Source organism: Euleptes europaea, chromosome 3 (genome assembly GCF_029931775.1).
Source record: "Euleptes europaea isolate rEulEur1 chromosome 3, rEulEur1.hap1, whole genome shotgun sequence".
Lineage (NCBI taxonomy): Eukaryota > Metazoa > Chordata > Lepidosauria > Squamata > Sphaerodactylidae > Euleptes > Euleptes europaea.
The window spans coordinates 28,125,295-28,151,307 of NC_079314.1; the positions used below are offsets into that span (position 1 = coordinate 28,125,295).

The 26,013-nt window shown below is 45.1% G+C and overlaps 1 protein-coding gene across 1 annotated transcript; it reads left to right on the top strand.

Annotated features, from left to right (window-relative positions):
- The first annotated feature begins 12,006 nt into the window (after window positions 1-12,006).
- On the top strand, window positions 12,007-22,516 carry SFPQ (splicing factor proline and glutamine rich). Its single transcript, XM_056847643.1, has 10 exons — window positions 12,007-12,794; window positions 16,158-16,346; window positions 16,439-16,740; window positions 16,882-16,977; window positions 17,807-18,003; window positions 18,538-18,622; window positions 18,842-19,001; window positions 19,233-19,281; window positions 19,360-19,481; window positions 22,088-22,516. Exons 1-10 carry the CDS (start codon window positions 12,051-12,053, stop codon window positions 22,223-22,225), a joined length of 2,082 nt encoding a protein of 693 aa, XP_056703621.1. The 5' UTR covers window positions 12,007-12,050; the 3' UTR covers window positions 22,226-22,516.
- The last annotated feature ends 3,497 nt before the right edge of the window (window positions 22,517-26,013 follow it).

Genomic DNA, 26,013 nt, shown 5'->3' on the forward strand with positions numbered 1-26,013 from the left:
AAAGATAATAGGGTTCTGATTTAAATTGCCTGTGGAAATGTTAGGCCATTTTCCTTTCATCCTCCTTTAGACGGCCCTGTTTATTGGATATATATGATCCTGTCTTTCTTGAAAGGTTCCAGTTGTGAAATCCACACAGGATAGGATCCCTGTTCTCTGACTGTGAAATCCAGTTTACTGGATGTAGAGTGCCGCTTTTATTTCATTGTTATTTCATGATGTGATCCAGATTTATTGTATTTCTATGTATCTGGTGGTCCTCTTTCTATCGCTTTTATAACTTTGTAATCCACCTCGAGCCTCAGCAAGAAAGGCATGAAGTAAAGAAATACATAAATCAATTAACTAAACAATAAATTCAGATGGCTTTTATCATGCACACATAACTGTGAAATAATGCCGTGTCCCATACACCACCAAAATGTACATTTGGCAGCCTCCATAGCACATGCATGTCCCCTGGGCTGGAGGGCTGCTAACTATCCTAAATTGGAGGGTTATGGTACTTCTAGGCCAGGGGTGGGGAACGTCAGGCCCGGGGGCCGTTTAAGGCCCTCAAAATCATTTGGTCTGGCCCTTTGTGGGTCCTGGCAAATCCCCCCTTGCAGAAGAGTCGTTAGCTTTGGAGCTGCTAGGACCGCCCAAGAAACTGTGTTAACCCTTTCCCACCCGGGCCATGGAGAAAAATATTCCCTCTGTACTACAAGAGGGCTGGGGGCGGAAGTGGCGACAATGGAGGGGTTAAAGGAGGCAGGGCCAGAATGCGCGGGGTGGGAGTTCTTAGCCAGTGTGTCCTCATTTCACCCCTGCAGGCGGAGGTAGCAGGAGCCGGCTGTAGAATCCGGCCCCGACCATGCGGAGCAGGAGCAACTCCAGCATGTGGCTGGATGGCTATGCCCAGCTGGTGCAACAGACCATCTTGTGCCACCAGGTGGGTGAGTGCGCCACTGGTTGGATGCCTGCCCACTTGCCCACGCCGGAGGGGGAGCATCTGGGGCAGCTGCCAGCTTGGGGCTTGGTCGGCTAATTTTTAAGTTGATAATTTTGTATAGCCCGCGAATGATGTTATAAATATCCAAATGGCCCTTGGCGGAAAAAAGGTTCCCCACCCATTCTAGGCAAAAGGTTTGACTGGAATCAGGGCATGCACAAACACCAGATGTTTCCCACATGAGTCCAAAAAAGAGATGCCGAAGCATTTTTTAAAAATATGTTCTATTTTATGTCCCACTCTTCTGTGAGACCTAGAGTTGCCAACCTCCAGGTGCAACCTGGAGATCTGCAATTAAAATTGATCTCTGAACAGCAGAGTTGTGAGTAGGGTTGCCAGCTCCAGGTTGTGAGTAGGGTTGCCAGCTCCATACTTGGAGATTTTGGGGGCGGAGCCTGAGCAGGGCGGGGTTTGGGGAGGGGAGGGACTTCAATGCCATAGAGTCCAATTGCCAAAGTGGCCATTTTCTCCAGGTGAACCGATCTCTATCAGCTGGAGATCAGTTGTAATAGCAGGAGATCTCCAACTAGTACCTGGAGGTTAGAAAATCAGTACAAGAGCGAAAATTGTTAACAAAGTGCAACAAAATTTATCTTGAAAGCTACAAAATTGACACAACAACAAAAACATGTACAACATATAAAGGTACATATTTTTGTTGTTGTGTCAATTTTGTAGCTTTCAAGATAACTTTTGTTGCACTTAGTTAACAATTTTCGCTCTTGTACTGATTTTCTAATCTTTGTGATACTGGTACAGTGGTGCCTATTTATCCTTCCAGTACCTGGAGGTTGGCAACCCTAGTTGTTAGGTGGATTAGGCTGAGAGTGTGAGACTAATCCAATGTTACCCAGTGAGCTTCCATGGCAGAGTGGGGATTTGAACCCGGGTCTCCTGGTCCCAGTCAGAGACACTGTGATTACTACCCTACACTGGCTCATGTTCACATGTTGAGTAAAAGGTGAGTTCCTGGTGAGTTTTAAGAATCATACATGTTGGGTTCATATTTGGATCAGCGTTCAACAGTGGCTGGGAGGGTGCAGTCTTTTAATTCTGCTTTGCCATCCAAGTAGGGTTGCCAACTCCAGGCTGGACAATTCCTGGAGATTTGGGATCAGTGTCTGGCGGAGTGGAATTAAGGGAGGAGAGGGAGGTCAGCTGGGATGTGATGCTATAGAGCCCACCATCCAAATTTGCTGCTTCTTTCAGGGGAAATGATCTGTGTAGTCTGGAGATCAGTTGTAATTCTGGGGAAACTCCAGGCCTTACCTGGAGGCTGGCAACCTCACCACCATGGCATTTCTAGGTTTACCGCAATGCAGTTACGCATGCAAGAAGAGAAGATTTCCAGTGCTAACTACAAAATGCGAAGTATTAACTGCAACCATGACAACACATTGACGTGTCAGAAATGTGTCCATGTGAGAAGGGAAGAAACTTGAACAAACTGCTGAAAATCAAAGACAGGCCAGCAATCCTGTATGGAAGTTTGGGGGAAACTGCAGTTATGAATCTGAGCTGCAGCAAAAACCCCATGTGGAACTGGCCTATTTGTCAAATATCATGTTACTAAAACATTGTTGAGTTACAAAATTCAGCTGGTCTGCATCGGTCTTTTGGAAAAAAGCTGAAATTCCACGGAGATAGGGTTGCCAACCTCCAGGTACGAGCTGGAGATCTGCTATTACAACTGATCTCCAGCCGATAAAGATCAGTTTCCCTGGAGAAAATGGCCGCTTTGACAATTGGACTCTATGGCATTGAAGTCCCTCCCCTCCCCAAACCCTGCCCTTCTCAGGCTCCACCCCAAAAACCTTCTGTTGGTGGTGAAGAGGGACCTGGCAACCCTACACTGAGATAAGCTGTCCAGAAACAGGTGCACTGGATCCAACTCACTCCCCTCCTGTGTGTACCAGGAAATAGTTGGGAGTGGCATCTAATTAAAAAGTATCATCTGCACACAGCTGCAGCCTCTGCAAAGCTGTTGGATCAGGGCCAAAATATTTTAATGGGCCATTCATGCTAAGAGGTAATACATCATCGAATACCAATTGTTGGGGAGGCAACAGTGTGTGTGTGGGGGCTTCCTGGGGAGAACTAGCTGGACCAAGGTGGGAAGGAGGATTACCTGGACCTTTGATGAGATCCAGCAAGATTCCGCCAATGCCCTTGCACTCTTAATATCCACATGCATAAAATTACATATGTGCTAGCAAAGATGAAAGATGAACTGGATGCTTTCTTGAAGAAAGGGGCACCATTTATTTATAATTTATCTACAATGTAAATGATCATAAATATAAATGTGTTAGTGTATAAATGTTATACGAAGGATTACAAAATGTATAGTTGTTATACATAGGGTTGCCAGGTCCCTCTTCACCACCGGTGGGAGATTTTTGGGGCAGACCCTGAGGAGGGCGGGGTTTGGGGAGTGCAGGGTCTTCAATGCCATAGAGTCCAATTGCCAAAGCGGCCATTTTCTCCAGGTGAACTGATCTCTATCGGCTGGAGATCAGTTGTAATAGCTGGAGATCTCCAGCTAATACATGGAGGTTGGCAACCCTAATTATACACCATCAATAACATGTATGTGTATTTATGTATATATGCCTATCTTTAAACAGTGAAAAGAGGGCTGTGCCTGGAAAATATAGTATTATTGAGCTATTAAGTAGGTCATTTGAGAAGGAATCAATTTTTTTCTTGCTGTGTCAGACTCAGACTTCATCTGCAGAGAAATCACTGGCGGTTGCACTGCCTTTTGTTAGCGGCAAACTGAACTGCAGAGGAGAAAAGTGGATGAAACACTAACCCTTTTTTCTGAGTTCAGCTTCCTCCTTTTGTCCCTCCCACCCATCAGTTGACATTTTCTGGGGTTTTTTTTTCTTCAGCTGGGAATGTGGGAGGAGAGAGGGATGGAGAGAGCAGCTGTCAATTTGTTGCACAATCCAGGAAGTTAAGGGGGGGGGGAGAGAATTGTTCTCCCCCCCATCTTGGTTTGCATGTGTTGGGGCAATTAGAAACTCTATAGATTCTATAGGCACGATCCACCAGAAGAACGTGAAACATCTTTTTTGTAACCTGCCTGAAGACTTATTTATGTAATTATATAATTGGTATAGGTAACCATTTGTTTAGATAATTTATATGCTGCCAACCTGGACTTGGCAACCTTACCACCTTCCCATTTCAGTGTTAACTATGGAGGGTGGGACCCACTGATAAATGGGAGCCACTTAGGGTTGCCATCCTCCAGGTACTTGCTGGAGATTTCCCGCTATTACAACTGATCTCCAGCCGATAGAGGTCAGTTGTCCTGGAGAAAATGGCCGCTTTGGCAACTGGACTCTATGGCGTCGAAGTCCTTCCTGCCGGTGGCAAAGAGGGACCTGGCAACCCTAGAGCCATTCGCTTTGATACTGAAACCTTTGCACATTGCTGTTAGTGTCCTGTTAGTGTCCTGTTTTAAGGAACAGGTCCTTTCATGAAGTCATGCCCCAAACTGCAAGGGCACCTCCCCTCCTTTTGAAAAGAGCAGGGTGGGATGACATAAGAAGAGCCCTCCTGAATCAGACCAGTAATCAAGCATTTTGATGTTGCCTCCTAGCGTTGGTATTTACTGTCTCTGGACATGGAGGTTCCCCTTAGTCACAGAGTAATCTGTCTAATATCATTGGAAAGAGATCTATGGTGGCCAGCAATATAATCCACTTGTAGGAAATGCTCGATTTCGTAACTTATTGAGCGAAGCAGTACTTGAGTATCTTTTCCACCTTCCATCTTTGCAGAAAGCCACTATTAAGAGCAAGATAAGTGAATGTGTCCGTTCTGGAAGTTATGGACAAAGATATTTTTAAAGCAATGGTTTTAGCCAGTTTGCACGTTATTTATTTAGCTATCTGTGCCCACTGAAATTTCTATGAGGGTTTCTGCCAGTTGGCTCCCCCATCTATTTCTGTGCTGAAACTATGCAGAATAGACTTTTTTTTTGGCACGCACACACCCATTACATGTTGACCTATAGTTAGGGTTTCCAACCTCCAGGTGATAGCTGGAGATTTCCTGCTATTACAACTGATCTCCAGCCAATAGTCATCAGATCACCTAGAGAAAATGGCCCCTTTGGCAATTGGACTCTATACCTATAGTCTTGAAAATTGAGGAGGAGGAGGAGGAGAAGAAGAAGAGTTGGCTTTTATATGCCAACTTTCTCTACCACTTAAGGGAGACTCAAACTGGCTTACAATCACCTTCCCTTTCCCTCCCCACAACAACAGACACCCTGTGAGGTTGGTGGGGCTGAGAGAGTGTGACTAGCCCAAGGTCACCCAGCTGGCTTCATGTGTAGGAGTGGGGAAACAAACCCAGTTCATCAGATTATCTTCCGCCGCTCACGTGGAGGAGTGGGGAATTGAACCGGGTTCTCCAGATCAGACTACACCGCTCCAAACCACCGCTCTTAACCACTACACCACGCTGGCTCCACTACACCACACTTAAGGCAGAATCAAACTGGCTTACAATCACCTTCCCTTCCCCTCCTCACAACAGACACCCTATCAGAGGGGTGAAGTCCAAGATGGCAGCTGCAAGAAGGGAAGGAGAAGGGGGCCCGCAAGCAAGTGGGGGGGGCACACAAGGGGTCCAACACACAACATGGATGCCATTTGGGGGCATATTTATACCCAGAAACGGACTTGTAATTACTGAAGCAATGAAGGGGTTTTGCTATTGGTTTCCCGGTGGCCTGCAAGGAGAGTGTTATCACATATGCGGGGAAATGCAAATGAGACCCATTCCCGCCTGTCAGCATCCAAGGTGGTCACCAGATGGATGCCAGAGAACTTCCCTTTTGTCTCTGGTTTCACAGTGGAGCCCTGCTTCTTGTGCACTAGCTCCAGTCCTATATTTCTCTCAAGGCATACCAAGGTGCCTAGGCAGGTGCCAAGGGTAACAGCGGGAGAGACTCATGGATGGTGCTCAGCCCGGTGGTGACAGGAGACAGTGCCCTGTAGGCTGGATCAGGGCTTTGCCTGGTGGTTCACAATTGGTTTGCCACCTCCGGGTTGGGAAATTCCTGAAGACTTGGGGTCAGAACCTGTGGAAGGCGCTGTTTGCGGAGGGGAGGAATCACAGCAGGGTAGAGTCTACCCTCCAAAGCAGCCATTTTCTCCAGGGGAACTAATCTCTGTTGCCTGCGGATCAGTTGTAATTCTAGGAGATCCCCAGGCTCTACTTGGAGGCTGGCAACCCTAGCCCAGTTATAGTCTGATAGATACAGGGACAGGCAGAACTCAAGCTGACTTCTCTTTAGGTCAAGCAGGAAATAGTTCTCCTCCTTGGAGCAGTGGATTCTGATCTGGAGAGCCGGGTTTGATTCTCCACTCTTCCACATGAGCAGTGGAGGCTAATCTGGTGGATTTGTTTTCCCACTCCTTCACACAAAGCCAGCTGCGTGACCTTGGGCTAGTCACATTCTCTCAGCCTCACCTATCTCACAGGGTGTCTGTTGTGGGGAGGGGAAGGGAAGGTGATTGTAAGCCGGTTTGAGTCTCCCTTAAGTGGTAGAGAAATTCGGCATACAAACACCAACTCTTCTTCTTCTTCCTTTACCTGGAGGAAGGTAAAACTCTGAAACTTCCAAAAAAACCTTGGCAACCGAGGGCCCATCTTCCCCTGTAGTGTGCAGCCACAGAGAAATTCTCTGTGTCCTTATGTGTACCCTCAGGGCCAAACTAGGCTTGTGCCTGGAATTCCCTATTTGAAAAGTGCTGTGATTTCCCCGTTCCCCAACTTCATTTTTTAAGCTGGACTAGAATCTAGGATGCCCTGATCTGGATGGCCCAGGCTAGCCTGATCTCGTCAGATCTCAGAAGCTAAGTAGGGTCCGCCTGGGTTAATATTTGGGTGGGAGACCACCAAGGAATACCAGGGTTGCTGTGCAGAGGAAAACACTGGCAAACCACCTGTTAGTCTCTTGCCATGAAGACCCCAAAAAGGGGTCGCCATAAGTCGGCTGCGACTTGACGGCACTTTACACACACACACAGAATCCAGGAGGCCCAGGTATGAATCACCACTCTGCCACAGAAGCTACCTGAGTAACCTTGGGCCAATTATTCCCTCTCACAGGTTATCAGGATAAAATGGAGAGAGGAAGGATGTAAGTAGCTTTGGGTCCCCATTGGAGAGAAAGATGGGGTATAAATTAAGTAAATAAATATTTTTCAGGTGCGGGATGGCTTGGTTTGGATCAGAACCCTGGAGAGGATTTTATTTTATAAGCGTCTACCAAGGGCACTGGCTGCAGCTTAGAAGGCGCCCCTTTATCCCTCGCAGGGTACAGGGGCCCCTTGGCAAAGCAGCCAGGGCGAAAAGGTTCCGTGGGGGAAGAAATGTTGAAAACCATTGCCCTAAAGGACAGCCCGTCTTCGTTCTGAGAGTCTAGCTGGATCATCTGCAAATAATTTTGGCCTACAAGGGGAAAGGAGGAGAAACCACTTCCGCCTGCTGCATATTTTGGCTTTGCCTCCTGTACCCATCAGCGACAAACACACACACAAACCGCCCACCCCAGCTGAACATGTCACTTCCTTACATATTTTGGGTTTGAATAGAATTAGTTGGTGAGCAGATCCTGCTCCTGTGCTTTGAGACACCTAGTGGCGGATATGTGTACAGTGATTGGCAAATGCAAGGGCCTCCTCCCCAGGAAAGAGCATCCATCAAATGCAAGGGCCTCCTCCCCAGGAAAGAGCATCCATTTTGTTTAAATAGGGCCTTCGAACTCTTCCTGGTATGAGCTGAAACCCCTTCTGTGGCAGGGCAAAATTCCCACCTGGGCCATCTTGAAAGGCTTGCATGCTTTTGGAGAGAGGGAATGGCCTGTTGGTGATTTAGTATCTTGGTGCTTGCTGATTACATCTGAGAAATAGGGTGAGGCGGGTGTACGGTTGCCAACTCCAGCTTGGAAAGTTCCTGGAGATTTGGGGGCAGTGCCTGAAGAGGGTGCTCTGTGGGGATGTGATGTCACTCTAGGAATTACATTGCACCTAGACACTATGTAAGGTCGGCAACCTCCAAGTTAGGGTTGCCAGCACTGGGTTGGGAAATACCTGGAGATTTTTGGGGCGGAGCCTGAGGAGAGCAGGGCTTGGGGGAGGGGAGGGACTTCAATGCCATAGAGTCCAGTTGCCAAAGCGGCCATTTTCTCCAGGTGAACCGAGATCAGTTGTAAAATCATGTGAACCGAGATCAGTTGTAATAGCAACCCTATTTTAAAAGGTAAGTCCTAGCAAGGGTTGCCAGGTCCCTCTTCACCACTGGCGGGAGGTTTTTGGGGTGGAGCTTGAGGAGGGCAGGGTTTGGGGAGGGATGTCAATGCCATAGAGTCCAATTGCCAAAGCAGTTATTTTCTCCAGGGGAACTGATCTCTATTGGCTGGAGATCAGTTGTATCAGCAGGAGATCTCGAGCTACTACCTGGAGGTTGGCAACCCTACTGGTCTCAGAAAGCTGCTTGCCTCCATGACAGTTGCTTCATTTTGTGTGTGTGTGTATGAGAGAGAGAGAGAGAGAGAGAGAGAGAGAGAGAGAGAGAGAGAGAGAGAGAGAGAGAGAGAGAGGGAAGGAGGCAGGAAGAGGTGCCTTCTGGAAAGGAGATACCAATTAGCCCAAGAGGTTGACATAATTGTCACTGTTGGGAGTGCCACAGTTACTGTGCCACCCACGTCTATCTGACTTGGTTGTTTGGAGTAGCAGCAGTCAGCCTAGGGACTGGCCAGGTTCCCTTTGCATACTTTGCAAGTATCAGCTGCTCTGATTCAGGATGCTTGGCACAGGCTGATGCCTCCATCTGGAAGTCTTGCCCCCCCCCCCCATAAGACACAATGCAGCAGAAGGCTATAAAATAAAAACACGGGGTGGGGGGAGACATAAAGCTTGTGCTTTTCTGCAGGGCTTGATGTGAGCTAAAGCTGCCTGGGATTCATCTAGGGTTGCCAGATCCCTCTTTGCCACCGGTGGGAGATTTTTGGGGTGGAGCCTGAGTAGGCCGGGGTTTGGGGAGGGACCTCAATGCCATAGAGTCCAATTGTCGAAGTGGCCATTTTCTCCAGGTGAACTGGATCAGTTGTATAGCAGGAGATCTCCAGCTAGTACTGGGAGGTTGGCAACCTTAGATTCATCTCTGGAATGGATGTGTTGAGTTCCAGCGCCTGTCAAATACCAACTCTCATTCACAGTGCATGTGAAAGAGATCCTAGTATTGTTATGCTGGGTGCGTTTGCCTTGCCACTGGGTAGCCGCGCCTCCATATCGACAGGCAGTGAATCTGCCCGGCCAAATGCAGCATTTTTTAGGGTTTTTTTGGGGGGGGGGTTATATAATAGGATACAGAGAAAGAAAAGAGAAAAAAGAAGGGGCAAAATCAAATACAAAAACAGTGTGTCGATGTCCAAGCTTCAATACATACATGAACTTTAACTTAAGACTTGCACTACTAAAACCCTATATTAATTTATAGATCTTCTAAGTTACCTATTGAATAACTAGAAAATTGATAATCAAGTATTGACTATTACAAGCATCTTTTAGGTCAAAATGTAACCCTACTTTTATGCTTTTGTAAATTAAAACTCTTACGTGTCAAAAGGGAATGAACTGTCCTGTTCCATAAAAAAATTATCAATCTTGGGGAGGGAGGGAGTGCACCAAACTCTTGTTCTGGTTGGCCACTGTGTGAACTGACTGCTGGAATCGATGGACCTTGGTCTGATCCAGCATGGCCTTTCTTATGTTTTTATGACATCTGATTGACTCAGTTGTACCTCAGACATCTGTTGTTTAAGTAGACTGTTCTTTTCCAGTATCTTGAAACTATGGAAACTTCATATTGTGGTTGAGATTTTTTTCTTTTGTTTTACCGTTTATTTATTTATATTTAGTTGTTATTTTTATGGAAACACCCTCCCGGCTAGCCAAAGAAAGAGTAGAAAGAAATGAATACATTTCTTACATGTCCCTGGTTTCAAAGTACAGAGTGCTTTTCTCCAAGGCCAGATTAAATGCACTGCCATTGGGGGAGTTAGCAGGCAGATTTTCAGGGGTCCTCTTTTCCGAGCAACTTTGTGATTGTGGATCAAGGAGTTTCACTGTTCATGATCTCGCTAGAGACAAATTGATCACAATATACATTCAGAGGTGGGGACCTGCCCTAAAGCAAGATATAGTTGCAAAGTTATTGGCTGATACTGACCCAAATGTAACCCTCACTGTGGCAAATTTTTTATCTATGGTTTTTAATGACACCACTTTTTAACTGTACTGTTTAGATATTATATTTTTGTACGTATAGTTATTTATGTATTATGGAATGTATTGAATTTGTTCTGCTTATGACCAGTTGGTCCACAAGCATAAAGAATGGAATAAAAGAAAAGGAAAGGGATCGCTATGATACTGAGGGGGTTACCGCATTATGTATTCCCAGCAATGTATTAAGAGTTTGAAAATATTATTAAAAATACTGTTTGCACTTTCTATGTATTCCCACCGATGTATTAAGAGTTTGAAACTGTTATAAAAAATACTGTTCGTTTGTTTGACCCCTTTAGATGTGAAGACATCTTCCAACCATTTTTTAGCCGTGGGTCCTAACGCACTCAGTATATACTATGTTTAAAAAAACGTGTTATCCAGGTTAGATCGCACATCAGACCTCCCATTTCGGCTTGGAAATGCTTTGGAAGCGCCAGACTAGGGCTGTTGATTCGGTTCGGTCCGAACCGAAAAACAGCCGAATTTCCCGCCATTCGGCGGTTTTTCAGTTCGGACGAACCGAACTCAAAAAGGGGGGGAAACCGGGGAGCCGAATTCGCCGAGTTCGGGGTGTTCCCGAATAAATTCGGCAAATTCGGCCCCTTTAAAAATATCTGCGCCTTCCAGCTGGAAGGCGCAGATCTGTTCCCCCCCCCAGTGCCTCCAGGGAGCTTCGATATGACGATATGCTGTCTTGGGAGCAGTCTTACCAGGCACGGCGTGATCAGAAATGAAGAATTCGCATCCAAAACACATACACCGAGCACGATGATAATATGCTGTAAATCACTGGTTCCCAACCAGGGGTCCACGAGAACTAAATTAAGGTCCGCGAAACAAAGTTATAAACCCATTATAAATTAATATTTTCAATTAAAAGTTCTCTATTATAAAAATATATTCAAATATTATTCTAAGTTTAATGTTTTACTAACAGTTATTATTAAAGTTTATTTTCAAATTCTTGGAATTTTTATTTTGAACCTTGGGGTCCCTGCACCGAACAAAAAAGTCCTCGTGGTCCCTGGACAAAAAAAGGTTGGGAACCACTGCTGTAAATTGTTGGTGCGATAAGCCTCCATGGCATCCAAAAACCCTTTTAAAGCAATGTTTTTTACAACATTTTCAAACTCTTAATATCGCTGGGAATATACATAATGCGGTAACCCCCTCAGGGGTTTAGCAGAGCTGTACAACACCCATAGTAAAAGAAAGTAGAGCACAGCCATTGAAAACCACGTGGCAACTACACCCACGAGCCACTATGCAGCGAGCCTTCTCACTCCTATGCGCATAATCTTCGATTAGCCGGCTCCAAAAACAAGCCACGCCTTCTGCTGATCAAACAATCCAATCACGACGGAGATACGGGAACGGCCCTCTGACAGCCTGCTCGCCACACAGCCCGAGTGCCTATTGGCTAAGTTACCCGCCTCTCTCCGTCATATTGGTATAACGTCGAGCAGAACGTGTGTGCGCGACGCAACGTTGGAAGCCGATTGGCTAGCGTTGCTATCAATCCGGGCGGAGCGGTTCCCTATTGCAGCAAAAGGAAAAGGGGGCGGGCTTTGCGCCTCAGGGACGAGGCTATATAAAGGGGAGACAAAGGCGGCGCCGAGGCCGTTTTTTTTCCTCCCCCCGCATCGCTCGTCGCCATTTTGTGCCTGGTCGCGCTCTGAGGGAGGCCAGAAACCCAGCTGCCTAGCGCCGGCCTCCTCCCAACCGCCACCATTTTTACCATGTCGAGAGACCGCTTCCGGAGCCGAGGCGGCGGCGGAGGCGGCTTTCACCGGCGCGGGGGCGGCGGCGGCCGCGGAGGCCTCCCGGGGAACCACGACTTTCGTTCCCCGCCGCCGGGCATGGGGGGCGGCCTCGGCCAGCCCCGCGGCGGCCACCACCACCTGGGCGGCGGAGGAGGCGCCGGCCTCGGCGGCCCCCCGAAGCCGGAGCCGCCCAAGCCGCCCACCTCGGCCTCCACGCCGCCTTCCTCCTCCTCCTCCTCGGCGCCCTCGTCGGTCGCCAGCGTCCAAGCCGGCTCGTCGCCTTCCGTGGGGGCGCCGGCCCAGGCCCAGGCCGCCTCGCAGCCGCCGCCCGCCGCCGTCACGGCGCCCAGCTCCTCCTCGGCCCCCGCCGCCTCTTCGGGGCTCCAGAGCGGCGGGCGAGGCGGGGACCCGCCGCAGCCGCCGCCGCAGCCTCCGACCCAAAGCCCCAGCCAGGGCGGCTTGAAGAAAGGGCCCGGACAGTCTCCTGGAGGAGGAGGAGGCGGCCCCGGCGGCCTGAAGGGAGGCCCCGGCGGACCCCAGCCAGGCGGAGGAGGAGGCCCCAAGGGCGGAGGCTCCGGGCAGCACCGCGGCGGCGGCGAGAGGCGGGGAGGCCAAGGCCCGCATCAGCACCCGTCGCAGCAGCAGCAACAACAGCATCATCATCAGCAACAACAGCAACCACAACAAGGCTCCGGAGGGGAGAAAATGTCGGATGCCGAGGTGAGTGGGGGGGGGGAAGAGCGGGCCCGAAGGTCCTCGCCACGCGCGCGGGACAAGATGGCGGCCGGGCTCGTGGCTTTCTGCGCGGGCGGCGGCGCCATCTTGGTGGGGCGGGATGCGCATGTGCGAGGGGAGGGCCGGGTTTAGGCTTACTGTCGCAGGTGAGAGGGGAAGGAGCCGTCAGGAGTCGCGCGGTTCAGTTATTAAAGGGAAAGGTCCCCTGTGCAAGCACCGGGTCATTCCTGACTTATGGGGTGGCGTCACATCCTGACGTTTCCGAGGCACACTTGGTTTGCCGGTGCCCTCCCCAGTCATCTATACTTTACCCCCAGCAAGCTGGGTACTCGTTTGACCGACCTCGGAAGTATGGAAGGCTGAGTCAACCTTGAGCCGGTTACCTGAAACCGACTTGCGTTGGGATCGAACTCAGGTTGTGAACAGAGCTTTGGACTGCAGTACTGCAGCTCACCACTCTGCGCCACGGGGCTCCTTTTTAATTATTATAGCATGATAATTTATGATGGTGCCTAAAATCCAGGCCTCGATTCTTCGTTTCCCCCCCCCCCGTCATTTTCAACCGTTGTGATTACCATAGCAGTGAAACCAGGCTGGCCACAGACCGAAGTAGTGTTTTTTCCTGCTTGGGTGGGCTTAGGTATGTAGAAGAGTATGTCCACATAGAATAAAGTTCCTTGCCAGAGGAACATGGTTTTGAACGGAGAGCCATTGTGGTTGTAGTGGTTAAGAGCGGTGGAGTCTGGTGAAACGGGTTTGATTCCCCCACTCCTCCACATGAAGCCAGCTGGGTGACCTTGGACTAGTCACAACTCTCCTAGAGCTCTCTCAGCCTCACCTACCTCACAGGGTGTCCGTTGTGGGGAGGGGGAGGGAAGGTGATTGTAAGCCGGTTTGATTCTCAAGTGGCCTAGAAAGTCGGCATATAAAAACCAACTCTTATTTTTCGTCCCCCCCCCTTTGATTACCAAAGCAGTAAAAACAGGCTAGCCACAGCCAGAAGTAGAGTGTTTTTTCTGCTTGGGTATGCAGAAGAGTATGTCCACATAGAATAAAGCTCCTTGCCAGAGGATGTGGTGATGGCACACATGGTTTTGAAAGGGGATTAGGCAGATTCATGGAGGACGGGTCCATCAGTGCTGAGATGTAAAATCGGAAGATCTTGGCCTCCGTGGCCTGTTGGTTCTCCATGTGAGGCAGGACTAGATGCAACTCTGGTCTGAACCAGCAGGGCTCTTAATGTTTGCATGGCTCTCAGTAAGCTAATCAAAAGAGTGTGATCTCTGCTTCTCACAAGTGTTCATAAGGATGAATAACTCTTAAGATAACCAAAAGGGGGGGGGGAACCTCTCAACTTCCAGAATAGTTAATGCTACAAACCAAAAGATAAGTCTTCTCTGTCCATATGCATCTCTTCCTCCTACACTCTACTGAATATAGTCTAGGAGCTGCAAGATGGAGAAGGAAGAAAGGAGAAGGAGCGTATTCAACTCCCCGAGAGTTCATAAAATTGGAGGGGGTCAGTGGTTAAGTGGGATTTCCAAAATTGCTTTGCGCCTGTAATTTTTGTGGCCATATTGTGGTCATATAAATCATAACTTCGGAGTTAATAAAAACTGGATTATAGTACCTTAATGATGTTTAAGAGACACCTCTTTGTTGATTAGCCCTGACTTGAATAGCCCAAGCTAGCTCATACGGCCCTATACGGTATTTGGATGGGAGACCATCAAGGAATACCAAGGTTGTGATAGGGAGACAGGAAATGGCAAATTGAAATGTGATGGGACTTGAAAATGCCACAGTGTCGCTATAAGTCAGCTGTGACTTAACTAAAAAAGACTAGAGGCCACATTTTCTGATGCGGCTAATCCATAGTGCCGTTAGACTGGGAAAGCTTAGTCTTTTAAAATGATTCACTGGCGTTTGTGAAGTTAAAAACAGGTGGAAGTGGTGTTGGTGGGAGGATAGTTTTTCAGTCTTTTTGAACAAGTTCTGGAGACTGGCAGGAAGGCATAGAATCTTATTGGAGCTTAGCAATAAAGAGGCTGCAAAGTTTGCAATATATAAAGTGTGTATGTGAGAAATGGCATGTCAACAGATTAAAGAGGAGTCATACTGGAGTTGTTTATGTGCTGTTCATCATTTTTCAGTAATTATGGTTTAATCCATTTGGGAGCAGTTGGCCCAGGTGAATAGTCGATATTAGCGAGAATGCAGTAGAAGATTAGCAGTGTTTTTTGTGCTGCTTGGACAATGCTTTAGCGATTGGCTTTAAGTAGTTAACTATCATATTTATGTGTTCCTGAACTTGGAATAGAGTTATTAGGCTTTTTGGATGTAAAATACAGCAAGAAACCCAACCTTGTAAATTTTAAATGGCACTATAGTAGTATGGGGCTGCTAGAAAGCTTTAAAATGGGTAACTTGATCTAATAAGCCAGTATTTGGAGTCAGTGGAACCTTTTTTTTATTTTTAGTACCCCCAGGCCAGCTGTCATGGAGTCCCTTTGTGGTTGGAATTGTAGAAAAGCCAAAAACAATGTTATAAAGAGAGGGGGAAGGATAGGCAGGATGTAGCTTTTGTGCCATTCAGCCATCTTGCAATACATGAATGTATTCATTGGATGCAGGTTAGTGATGAAGTTGATGCTGCTGTAGATTGCAAATTATAGCTGGTAGTGTTGTATATAAAAAGTTGTATTAAAACTTCTAAGCATGCTACTTAGTAGGAGTGGAAAACTTGATTTGTGGAATATGCAGGTACAAGCGATTGTGCAAGTCATATGTTAAGGAAACAAATGTATGTGTGTGTTTTTTTGTATGTAGTTATTGGTGGGTGAGCTGAAAAGGTCATTTCAAGTTGTGAAAATATGCTTTTTATTCCCCACAGTGAAGAAAGATTTGGGAATGGTTGTAGAGGGGTTATGGGGCTTGAAAAGCTAAACATACAAACAATAGCTGTTTTCTGAAAGATAGCACTGTATTGGCTGTGGAAACACATATTCATAGCTGGCAAATACTTTTCCATTCTCTCAAGAGAGGCACTTGTAGAGTAGCTTCCAAGTAGTGTCTAGACATGATTTATGGTGTAAGTGAACTGGAGGTAGTGGAAAGACAGGCTAACTTGTGTAGCTTCTTGAATTGGGTCTTTTCTACAAGAGAGACTGATAGTTTTAACAATTTGTAGGTATAAATATGGTATATGGGCGGAGGCAAGTAAAATTAGTTCAGGTTTGTATTAGCCTGCAGCATTTGTTTCTAATTGGTGAATTCCTTCTCTTTTCTTTCTACATAGCTCACAGCTGTCAATTCTAGGAATTTATGTCTATCTTTAATTTGTTTTAGGGTTTTAAAGCCAATTTGTCACTTTTGAGGCGGCCTGGAGAGAAGACCTACACTCAGCGTTGTCGTCTTTTTGTTGGGAATTTGCCTGCTGATATCTCTGAGGAGGAGTTTAAGAGGTTATTTGCTAAATATGGTGAACCTGGTGAAGTCTTCATCAACAAGGGAAAAGGCTTTGGATTTATTAAACTGGTAAGCATCCATACTAATTATTATTGGTGCTTAGACATGTGTAAAACTTCAAGCGTAAACACTTAACAGTTTCGTTGGGAAACTTTCTGCAGGAATCCCGAGCTCTGGCTGAAATTGCAAAAGCTGAACTTGATGACACCCCTATGAGAGGAAGACAGCTTCGTGTGCGTTTTGCCACACATGCTGCTGCACTCTCCATACGTAATCTTTCCCCATACGTATCCAACGAACTTCTGGAGGAAGCGTTCTCTCAGTTTGGCCCAATCGAAAGAGCCATTGTAATTGTTGATGATCGTGGCAGATCAATCGGAAAAGGGATTGTTGAATTTGCATCCAAGCCCGCAGCACGGAAGGCTTTTGAACGCTGTTCTGAAGGAGTGTTTCTGTTGACAACGTGAGTAGATTAACCATTTAGTCATGTTCTCTTGGTAGTTAACACATGAGAAAGAGGAAGTTTTAAGTGGGAAAATATTGAGTTTGTAAGCCATTATTTGAAGTGAGTGCAATTTTTTTATTTATTTATTTTGCTTTTTAGTACTCCCAGGCCAGTTATTGTGGAGCCACTAGAGCAACTGGATGATGAAGATGGGCTTCCAGAAAAACTGGCTCAGAAGAATCCAATGTATCAAAAGTAAGGACATGGCTACTTTTGCTTAAGTTTTATTGTTTTAAGTGAATCACCTTGGTAATTAAAGTGTGCCACACTTCAACTTCTATGGAATTTACATATGTCATGTATTACACTTTACATTGTGGATATGTTAAAATAGGAGCAGCGATCATACATCCCAGTGTAATAAAGAAAGATAAATTAGTGGTCCTCAAGTAAAGCCAGCGTGGTGGTGTGGTTAAGAGCGGTGGTTTGGTGGGGTGGTCTCTGATCTGGAGAACCGGCTTTGTTTCCCCACTTCTCCACATGAGCAGTGGACGCTAATCTGGTGAACTGGACTAAAAGCTCAAAGGTATTTATTACGGTCCACGACCAGCAAATACAGCAAAAATACAAAAAATGGAAACATTATTAAAAATAATAATGGTACACATCAACCACAAATACAGATAAACATAATGTAATTGACATATTAACACTTCTTAATGAGAGTGAACTAGATTTGTTTCCCCACTCCTACACATGAAGCCAGCTGGGTGACCTTGGACTAGTCACACCTACCACACAGGGTGTCTGTTGTGGGGAGGGGAAGGGAAGGTGATTGTAAACTGGTTTGATTCTTAAGTGGTAGAGAAAGTCGGTGTATAAAAACCAACTCTTAAAGTGTTTAGTAGTAGCATTCTGCAGATTTTGGAGTCTACTTTTGTGTTGTAGTCTGCCCATTATACAGTTGTATGCTACATAAATTGTCAGGCTTCATACATTCTTTGGTTAATGTTGCTGGGATGTTTTGGCACAATGTTTGTGCTTAATGATTTTGGGGTTGTTTTTTTTAATGCTGGATTTCTAGGGAGCGGGAGACTCCTCCGCGCTTTGCACAACCTGGAAGTTTTGAGTATGAATATTCTCAGCGGTGGAAGTCATTGGATGAAATGGAGAAACAGCAGAGAGACCAGGTGGAGAAAAACATGAAAGATGCAAAGGACAAGCTAGAAAGTGAAATGGAAGATGCCTATCATGAGCATCAGGCAAACCTCTTGCGTCAAGGTAATGGCACAGATTTTTAGCTGGTTATTCTTTATGCCATTCCCCCCTCCCAACCTGTACCAAAGTTTCCATATTTCTATTCTTCTCTTGCCAGTGTCTTTCAGTCTCAAATATGCTAGATTGTGCTGCATAGAATATTTTCACGTTACTTATTTAAATTGAATTGCTAACTTAATGTTGTTCTCCAGTGCTAACCACTCTTCAGTCACTCTGCCCACAAGTGGTTGCAAACTGTTGCTGATTTGTCATGTCTAAGCAGAATGATTATCAAATGCTGATGCAGTGGTGGATGTTTAGGCATAAGGATTGTGGCAGTCAACAACTCCATTGCCTTAGTGTACATACAGGATTTCACTGCTGATAACTAACCTCTTGAGAACTGTCATGAGGAAACCTTTTTAAAATTGTAGCTACAAAACTTCAGGAATGGTCTTGAGCTTGGTTCTGGGTAATTCATATAACTCCTATGGCTTCAACCTTGGATCTTAAATTATGACTGAAGAAGTTTGAATGAGTGGTGTTTCATTTTTTCAGATCTGATGAGGCGACAGGAAGAATTGAGGCGCATGGAAGAACTTCACAATCAAGAGATGCAGAAACGGAAAGAAATACAGCTGAGGTAACAGCTTAATAGTATGCCCAGACTCCCTGTTGTGTGTGGCTTTAGCCCATGTTTATCTAATAATGGTCTTGACCATCTTGGGTCTTGTATACTTACTGTGGTTTAGTCAGTTGAAGACCTCAACAGAAAACTGGTCTTCTGGAATGCTAACAAGCACATATAATCTTCAAAGGTCCGTGGTGGTTTGAAATCTAATTGGCAATATGAATTTCTCAGGCAGGAAGAAGAGCGCCGTAGGCGAGAAGAGGAAATGATGCTCCGCCAGCGTGAGATGGAAGAGCAAATGAGAAGACAGAGGGAAGAAAGTTACAGTAGAATGGGTTATATGGACCCTGTAAGTCAGGAATGGAAGAATCCCAATAGTCTAGTTACTCAGGTGCCTGCATTTAATGCTGATCACTAGGAATTCAGAATATTTCCTTGACCTCTGTGTTGCAATTCTGTATTCTCTCCCCCCTCCCCAAGTTTTCCATATGTAAACGATCCTGTGGGCAATTTTTTAATACTGTTTCCTGTCGCTTATGCTGATTTAGTATATCAATAAAAGTGAACTTTAAGTGATTTGCTTGTTTTAAAACTGCACCTTTGCTTTTTTTTTTTTTTCCAGAGGGAGAGAGACATGAGAATGGGTGGCACCAGCACAATGAACATGGGAGGTATGTGTTCTGTACACCTTTTTGCACTTGAGCGGTGGTATTCATTATCTGCGTAATCACTTGGGTTTGTTTTTGTAGATCCCTATGGTACAGCAGCTCAGAAATTCCCACCTTTAGGAGGTGGCACTGGCCTCAGCTACGAAACCAGTCCCGGAGTTGGACAAGCATCTATGAGTGGCTCCATGATGGGAAGTGACATGGTAATGTATCCAGTAGCAGCCTTACTTCAATAACCCAACAAATTTTGCAACTGTAAAACTCCTCTTTCTGGTTTGGATCCCAGATGATCTACACTCTCTGAGTTAGGCTTCCCTCTCAGCCATCATTATACCTAATGCAATAGCTTGGGCTTATTGGGCAGTGTTAAAAGGGAGCCTAGTCTTTGCCACGATGGTTAACGGGTTTGCTCAAACACTTCTGCTATGGATATTAGTAATCTTTTCTGTGGCCAGCTGGGATTAGAGTTCTTCAGTTAAGCTTGGAAGGAACTCTCCCAAACCTTGCGATGTTTTTTGGGGAAAGATCACGTGTTTGGGAAACACACAAGCTTTGTAGTTAGCTAAATGAGATGAAGTGTTTTTTTTTATTGTCACTTTCTACTTTCTGAGCCTTGAGTTAACTGTTAAAATAGATGGAAGCACTCCTTACAGCCTGGTTATTAGATCAAGGTACCTTCTGAACTTGTACCTGTACTTGGTGGTAATGCAGTGAATTTAATCAGAGGTAGATAGTTGTGAGTATGTCAGCGGCAAGCCAGTGTACCATATTGTATACGTTGGTGTTTGCCTGTGAAGATTAAAGAAGTAGTTTTCACTCTTAGGCAGGTTCTTAATGTTCTGTACTCCTTGATTAAGTCACTTGACTGTCAAAGGACTAACTACATAATTTGTTGGTCACAATGTTTAGGTGCTGTTTAAAATTACCATATTTCCTAATCCCTGTATTTGTAGGATTTGGAGAGATACCTGTATCAACGCTACAGGTGTGTGGCATGGTCTCTGGGCCTGCTTGGAGTAATGCAGTGGCACTGCAGCAGTGCTGATAACTGGCAAATCTCTTCTGCAATCCAGATGTAATTTGTGGTGGTCTGGTGGTTGTAGGAATTCAGCCTGCTGAATGGGTACACTTAACATAGATCCAAATCATGGCCAGGCTTGGGGTGGTAAGGCTAATGGTGCATTGAGCCTTTCCTATTAAAGTGAGCTACTTATAGCTCACAAGCACTATTTATTTCATAGCAGCAAATACAATGCCTTCTGGGTACTAATTTTCGAGATGTTGCTCTTGGCTGAACGACCCTGTAATTTAGTCATAGATCATTAATGAAATGGGTAGCGTGGTAAATCCCAAATGTATGTTTTTAAAACTCACAGTACACACAGAACACTTTTGAAAACCATCATTGCCTGGAATTTGTGCTGCTGAAACTCAGTCCCTTGAAGTTCCAGGAGAAAGTGCTTTGCATGCAGTAGGATGCGTTCACTACTAAAATAGTGTTAAATCTTCTGTTAAGAAGGTTTGGGAGTTTAAATTGGCAGTCTTAACTGTAGCCAGTTGTTAGAGGAACTGTGACCATGATGCTTGCTCACACAGTAGGGAAATCACATACTTCTGTTGACTCCCAGAATTGGATACCTTTGCAAATGGGTGGCTCAGGCATGCAGCTGGATCATCAGTGATTTCATGATTGCAACCCTTCAGAATTTAGATTTTGATTCCTAGGATCAGTGTGGAGAAAATTGAGGGTGTGAGCCATTTGCATAGTAAATCTGTATGTGTATCTGGTTCAGGGACTCATTCAAACACGTAGCCTACCTGTTACTAAATCCATACTGAGTGAATTGGCTTTGTAGTAAGCTGTTGTGAATTTGAAAGCCTCTTGGTATAAAACTGTAGTTTTAAGCTGACCTCGGAGCACTGATATAACATCAAAAATTTCCCTGCCATTACTCTACTTCGTGCCTAATAGCTCAGTAACAGAAGGTACAGCAGATAAAATGGCAAGCTTAACAGAAGTGTGCTCTATTGCAATCTTGTTCAGTTTTTATGAGTGTGGCAATTAGCTGAAATAATGTGGCAACTGCAAAGTCGTAGGGGACTTCTTGCAAAAGCTCATAATCCTGTTGAGGGGCCCCCCAAAGGGCTCTTTAGTGAAATGGAGATATTTAAAAAGCACAACTTTGTGCAAGCACTTCATGTTTGTTTTGTCTGGGATAGGTAAATCTGTGATTAGACTCATTTTATTACTTTATTACTTTGTCTTTGCTCTGAAAAAATTTGCCTTTTAAATGAGCAGATCATAATCTTGAGTCCTCACAAAATGAGACAGTCTTGTGCATTTAACTGGTGAGTAGGCATCTGTTTTAACCAAGATATACTTGTGTTTCAGTAAGCTGAACCTGGCCTTCCAAGGCTTAGGCTTAGCTAGGCTTACTTGGGCCTTGTTAGAAAACTTTGCACTGTAGTACAGAGAAAAAGTAATTGTGGCAGAGCAATAGAATTCCTTTTGAGAGGATTCTTGGTTCAAGCCTAAACTAATGCTTGCATTTTTAGCACTTCAGGGAATATCTGTTTGCTGAAACAGGTATTTGAGAATGGATCAAGTTGGGAACATACCTCAAGGCATGTATTAAAATCAACTAATTATTAAATTACCCTTTTTTCCTTTCTATGTTCCCGGTACCTGTGGATCGTCTCAATGGTGATTGTATCGACGAACGTTGACTACGGAACCTTCTAAAATATATACTTAACACACATGGACATCAACTACACATAATGAACTGTTATAATACTGTTCCAATAGCGCCCTGAGCGATTTGGGCAGGGTGGTGCAGGGCCTGTAGGTGGCCAGGGCCCTAGAGGAATGGGGCCTGGAACTCCAGCAGCTTATGGGAGAGGGAGAGAAGAATATGAAGGCCCAAACAAAAAGCCCCGATTTTAGATGTAACCTGTAGATTTTCATTCCAGTTTGTTTTGTTGGTCTTGTTTAGACACTACTTTTTTTTTAAATTCTTGCATTTTAGTAAGAAAGCTACGTTTTTATGGATGTTAGAAACTTATGACCTAGAATTTGTAAGTGATCTGGGCAAGAAAAATAATTATGTAATGCAGTGTTCAAAACTTAGCTTTTTGATGTATAACATCCCTACCTTGATGGCAGTGTATTGTGTGCCATTTGAATTCCCACGTGTAAACTTTTTTTACTGTGCTTAAAATAAATAGACTAAATGTAGCAATGGTTTTTTAATCGTAAACTTGCCATTCACAGTTCCAGGAATGCAAGGCAAAGATGCTCTTACTCTCCAACATAAAAGTGCGGTGGTTGGAACAGAAACCAGGTTTCTGGCATGCTCTATAGTCAGAAGCCACTGCGCTGTAAGATGTCTTGACTTGCTAACATGAAATATTGAGACCTGATTTAGACTTCATGGCTGAGGGGAACCATGCAGGTGTAGTCTCACTCTTACAGATATGCCTGTGGCATGAGTTGTCCAGAAGTTGAAACAGAACCAGTATTTGATCTTGATTTTTAGGCACTTAGGGCTTCAATTGCCCTGCAGTAAAGAAGCCAGGGGTGGTGTGGTGCTTGCATTGTGAAATGGCACATAGAGCTAACTGTCAAATGATTAAGTCTCACAATGAGTTAGAATTCAGCCCTGCAGTTAAAGAAAGGTGGGAGGAGGAGAATGTGTTGGTGGGTTACTCATAGGATTCCCTGGTGTGGGGGGGTCGGGTCTTAATAGCCTCTCCATTCCATGTTCCATAAATCAATGCATGGGTTCTATTGAGTGGTCATGTAATGGATTGTTCAGAGTGAGGTTCCCTTAACATGGCTCAGTGTTTAAAATGTAACCAAAGTGGCTTGGCAGAAATGCTGAGTATGGGAGGGTACTCGTATTTTATAACCGGTATCGTTTGGAAGCTGGAGTGCAAAATTTAAAGTATCCTTTTGAAACTACAGGGTTATGAGAAAAGTAATGTAGTGTCTTGCACTGTAGCAATAGCTTACTAGGTGAACGTGCCTCTTGGGAGCCAGGCTACAACTCAAATTGGAACTTGGTTGGCAGGACTATATTGCAAATAAACTTGCATTGAATCTGGTGGAGGGTTTGAATCTTTCGTCCATAATTTGTTTTTTAAAAAAAGGAATGTAAAGTATCCTTGATGCCGTACACTGATGGCACCTGAGAATGCTGGGAGCACAGTTTCCCAGGATAACAATGCACTATAGGTTGATGAAAGGAAGATCAACCTGCTTGGAGACAGCTCTGTGCGTTGAATTCTGGGTGTATTTTCTTTCAACACTTCTGAGTATTATAGCTTTTAATCACTCACATGTTCCTTTCTGTTTTTGGGAAGAACGGACTATCTGAACTACTCAACTTGTGTGGAAAAAGCCTTGGTGCCATCATCTACCAAGCATGTTGGCCATGCAAACATACTGGCATGAAGCTATGTGCAAAGTGAAACTTTTAAATGCAAGAATGCTGTTGTTGATGGACAAGGTTGCCGGATAATAGTCTCTTAATTTAGTGTTGTGGTTGGACTTGAGGTACATTACCCTGAACCATTTAGGTTAGACACAAAACCAGCTGCTAGTTGAACTGTAGGAAGAACACGGTTCTTGGCACTGGATACCAATGTAGAGAAACTCATATGCAATTCAGTGAAATTGGAAGTTGAGTTGCATGGTGTTTAGGGACATACACTTTCAGATCATTTTCTAAGTGGTGTTCTTGGGACACCCAGCATTGGGCATTCTGAGACTGACTGGGTGGGGCATCTGGGTATGGGCACTAATTTTCAGTTTATTTTTCAGATTACATGCCATTTTTCCTTAGGATGCTGGCACATATCCTAAACTATGCTCTTTTGTAGTATTGTAACCTTGAAGAGTGAAGGAGGCTGATGGTCCCATTACCTTCCTAAGGTTCATCTCTTGTTATATTATTCCTAAAAATTGACCTCGAAGCAGGAAGAAATCGTGAGAGTTTCAGCAGATGCAGACTGTATCTGATCAGTGCTGTTACCATCTCCACCCCTTGAAAATACTTGTAGACTGATTTTTGGGGTACACGTTAAAATCAGGGTGGGTAACACGTTTTCTGATCCTGATGCTTCAGTGTGAGTTCACTGAATTGCATGTTCTGCTTAGTTAGAAGCTCTCCTCCCATTCATATTTTAAGAGTTTAGGCCTCTAGGTCTAAAATTTGAGCAGTATTCCATATCCGCCTGCCCTTTAAGCTGCTCTAGTCCCATCCTAAAAGGGACTCACTAACAGATCCCAGGGTCTTCCCATGTTTCCACATCTCTGTTACCTGGAAAACCATTAGCATGCTATGAACACATCCTTACCATTGATAACGAAAAGATGAATTTCTGTTTCTGTGCGTATTTTGTGGTATCTTTGTTTAAAAAGTTCTTGGCATCTCCTTGGCAACCACTTGTGGCGGCATTTTTGCTGGAGTCTTGAGACTGCAATTTGACACTCTTTAAAAGTAGTGGCCTGCTACGTAACGGCACTTAGACAGCATTTCCGCAGTGCATAACTGTGAGGAACGTAGTACCACAAGTGGCAGTGGACATTAGGACCCGGATGTAGTATTCCTGCTTGCTGCAAGATTCTCATTATCGCCTGCATTACAGGTAGGTAAAAAGCACTATAATTAACTTGGTGACTTTCTGTGTAACCTTGCTGTGGGGGTACTCTGGCATCACTCTTCTGACCATGGAATTTCAGTGCAGCACTGCTTGTACTGTGTGATATTACGATACTTAGATTTGAGGCATAACCTGCAGTCAGCAGTAGGCAAGCTAACTGTGATGCTCAGATGAATGCCTCAGACCCGTGATTCCTTCGTGTATATGGCTTGTTTTCCATCACTGCTGTGTGCCAAAGACATTTGGTTAGAGCTTTGTGGGAAGGGAAGGGAGTCTGTGAATCATTTCAGTTAATCCAAAGGTGCTGTTTGGTTATACAAGAAGAACTCTGATGCATTACTAGGTTCTTATGACAAAGTCAATTGCAGCCCTTTCTTGGCTAGGCATTGGCAAATATTTCCTGGCAATAAATGGTGGCTGTACTTGAAAGTTAGGAGGTAGAACTTGTAACTTTAGTGATTAGTTACGTAATACGTTTGGGTGGTGGGATGCCGGCTGTTACGTTGTGTCGAATGATAGGGGAAGGGGCTGTGGCTCAGCGGAACAGCGTCTGCTTGGCATGCAGAAGGTCCTGGGCTCAATCCCTGACATCTCCCATTAAACAATCAGGTAGCAGGTGATGTGAGAGACCACCTCTGCCTGAGAACATAGAAAGCAGCTGCCAATCTGAGTAGACAACATTGATCTTCAGGGACCAATGGTCTGATTCAGTATAACGCAGCTTTGTGTTCATGTGATGCACTGAAGAATGGAGAACTCCCACTTTTCATTTGTCATATACATGTTATCAAGAGGTGCATTGGTGTTTGTGAAAATACATGATGGGGTTGCATACCTAATGCTTATTGCCCTCCAGGTCTTGGCTTTGTTGTGCTAGTTAGCGGAGTCGGCTGTCTTAAAGTGCTTTCATACAATACGGTTCTTGGCCAAAGCACAAGAAACCTGGTTCAGTGGGAAAAGGCTTCTGCTTGTATAGTAACATTTTACTGCGTATATTTAGGGCTAAAGAGTGCTGGTGTCAAAGTGGGGTGCTGTATCTTAAGAAAAAGGACTTAATAATCAGGTTTC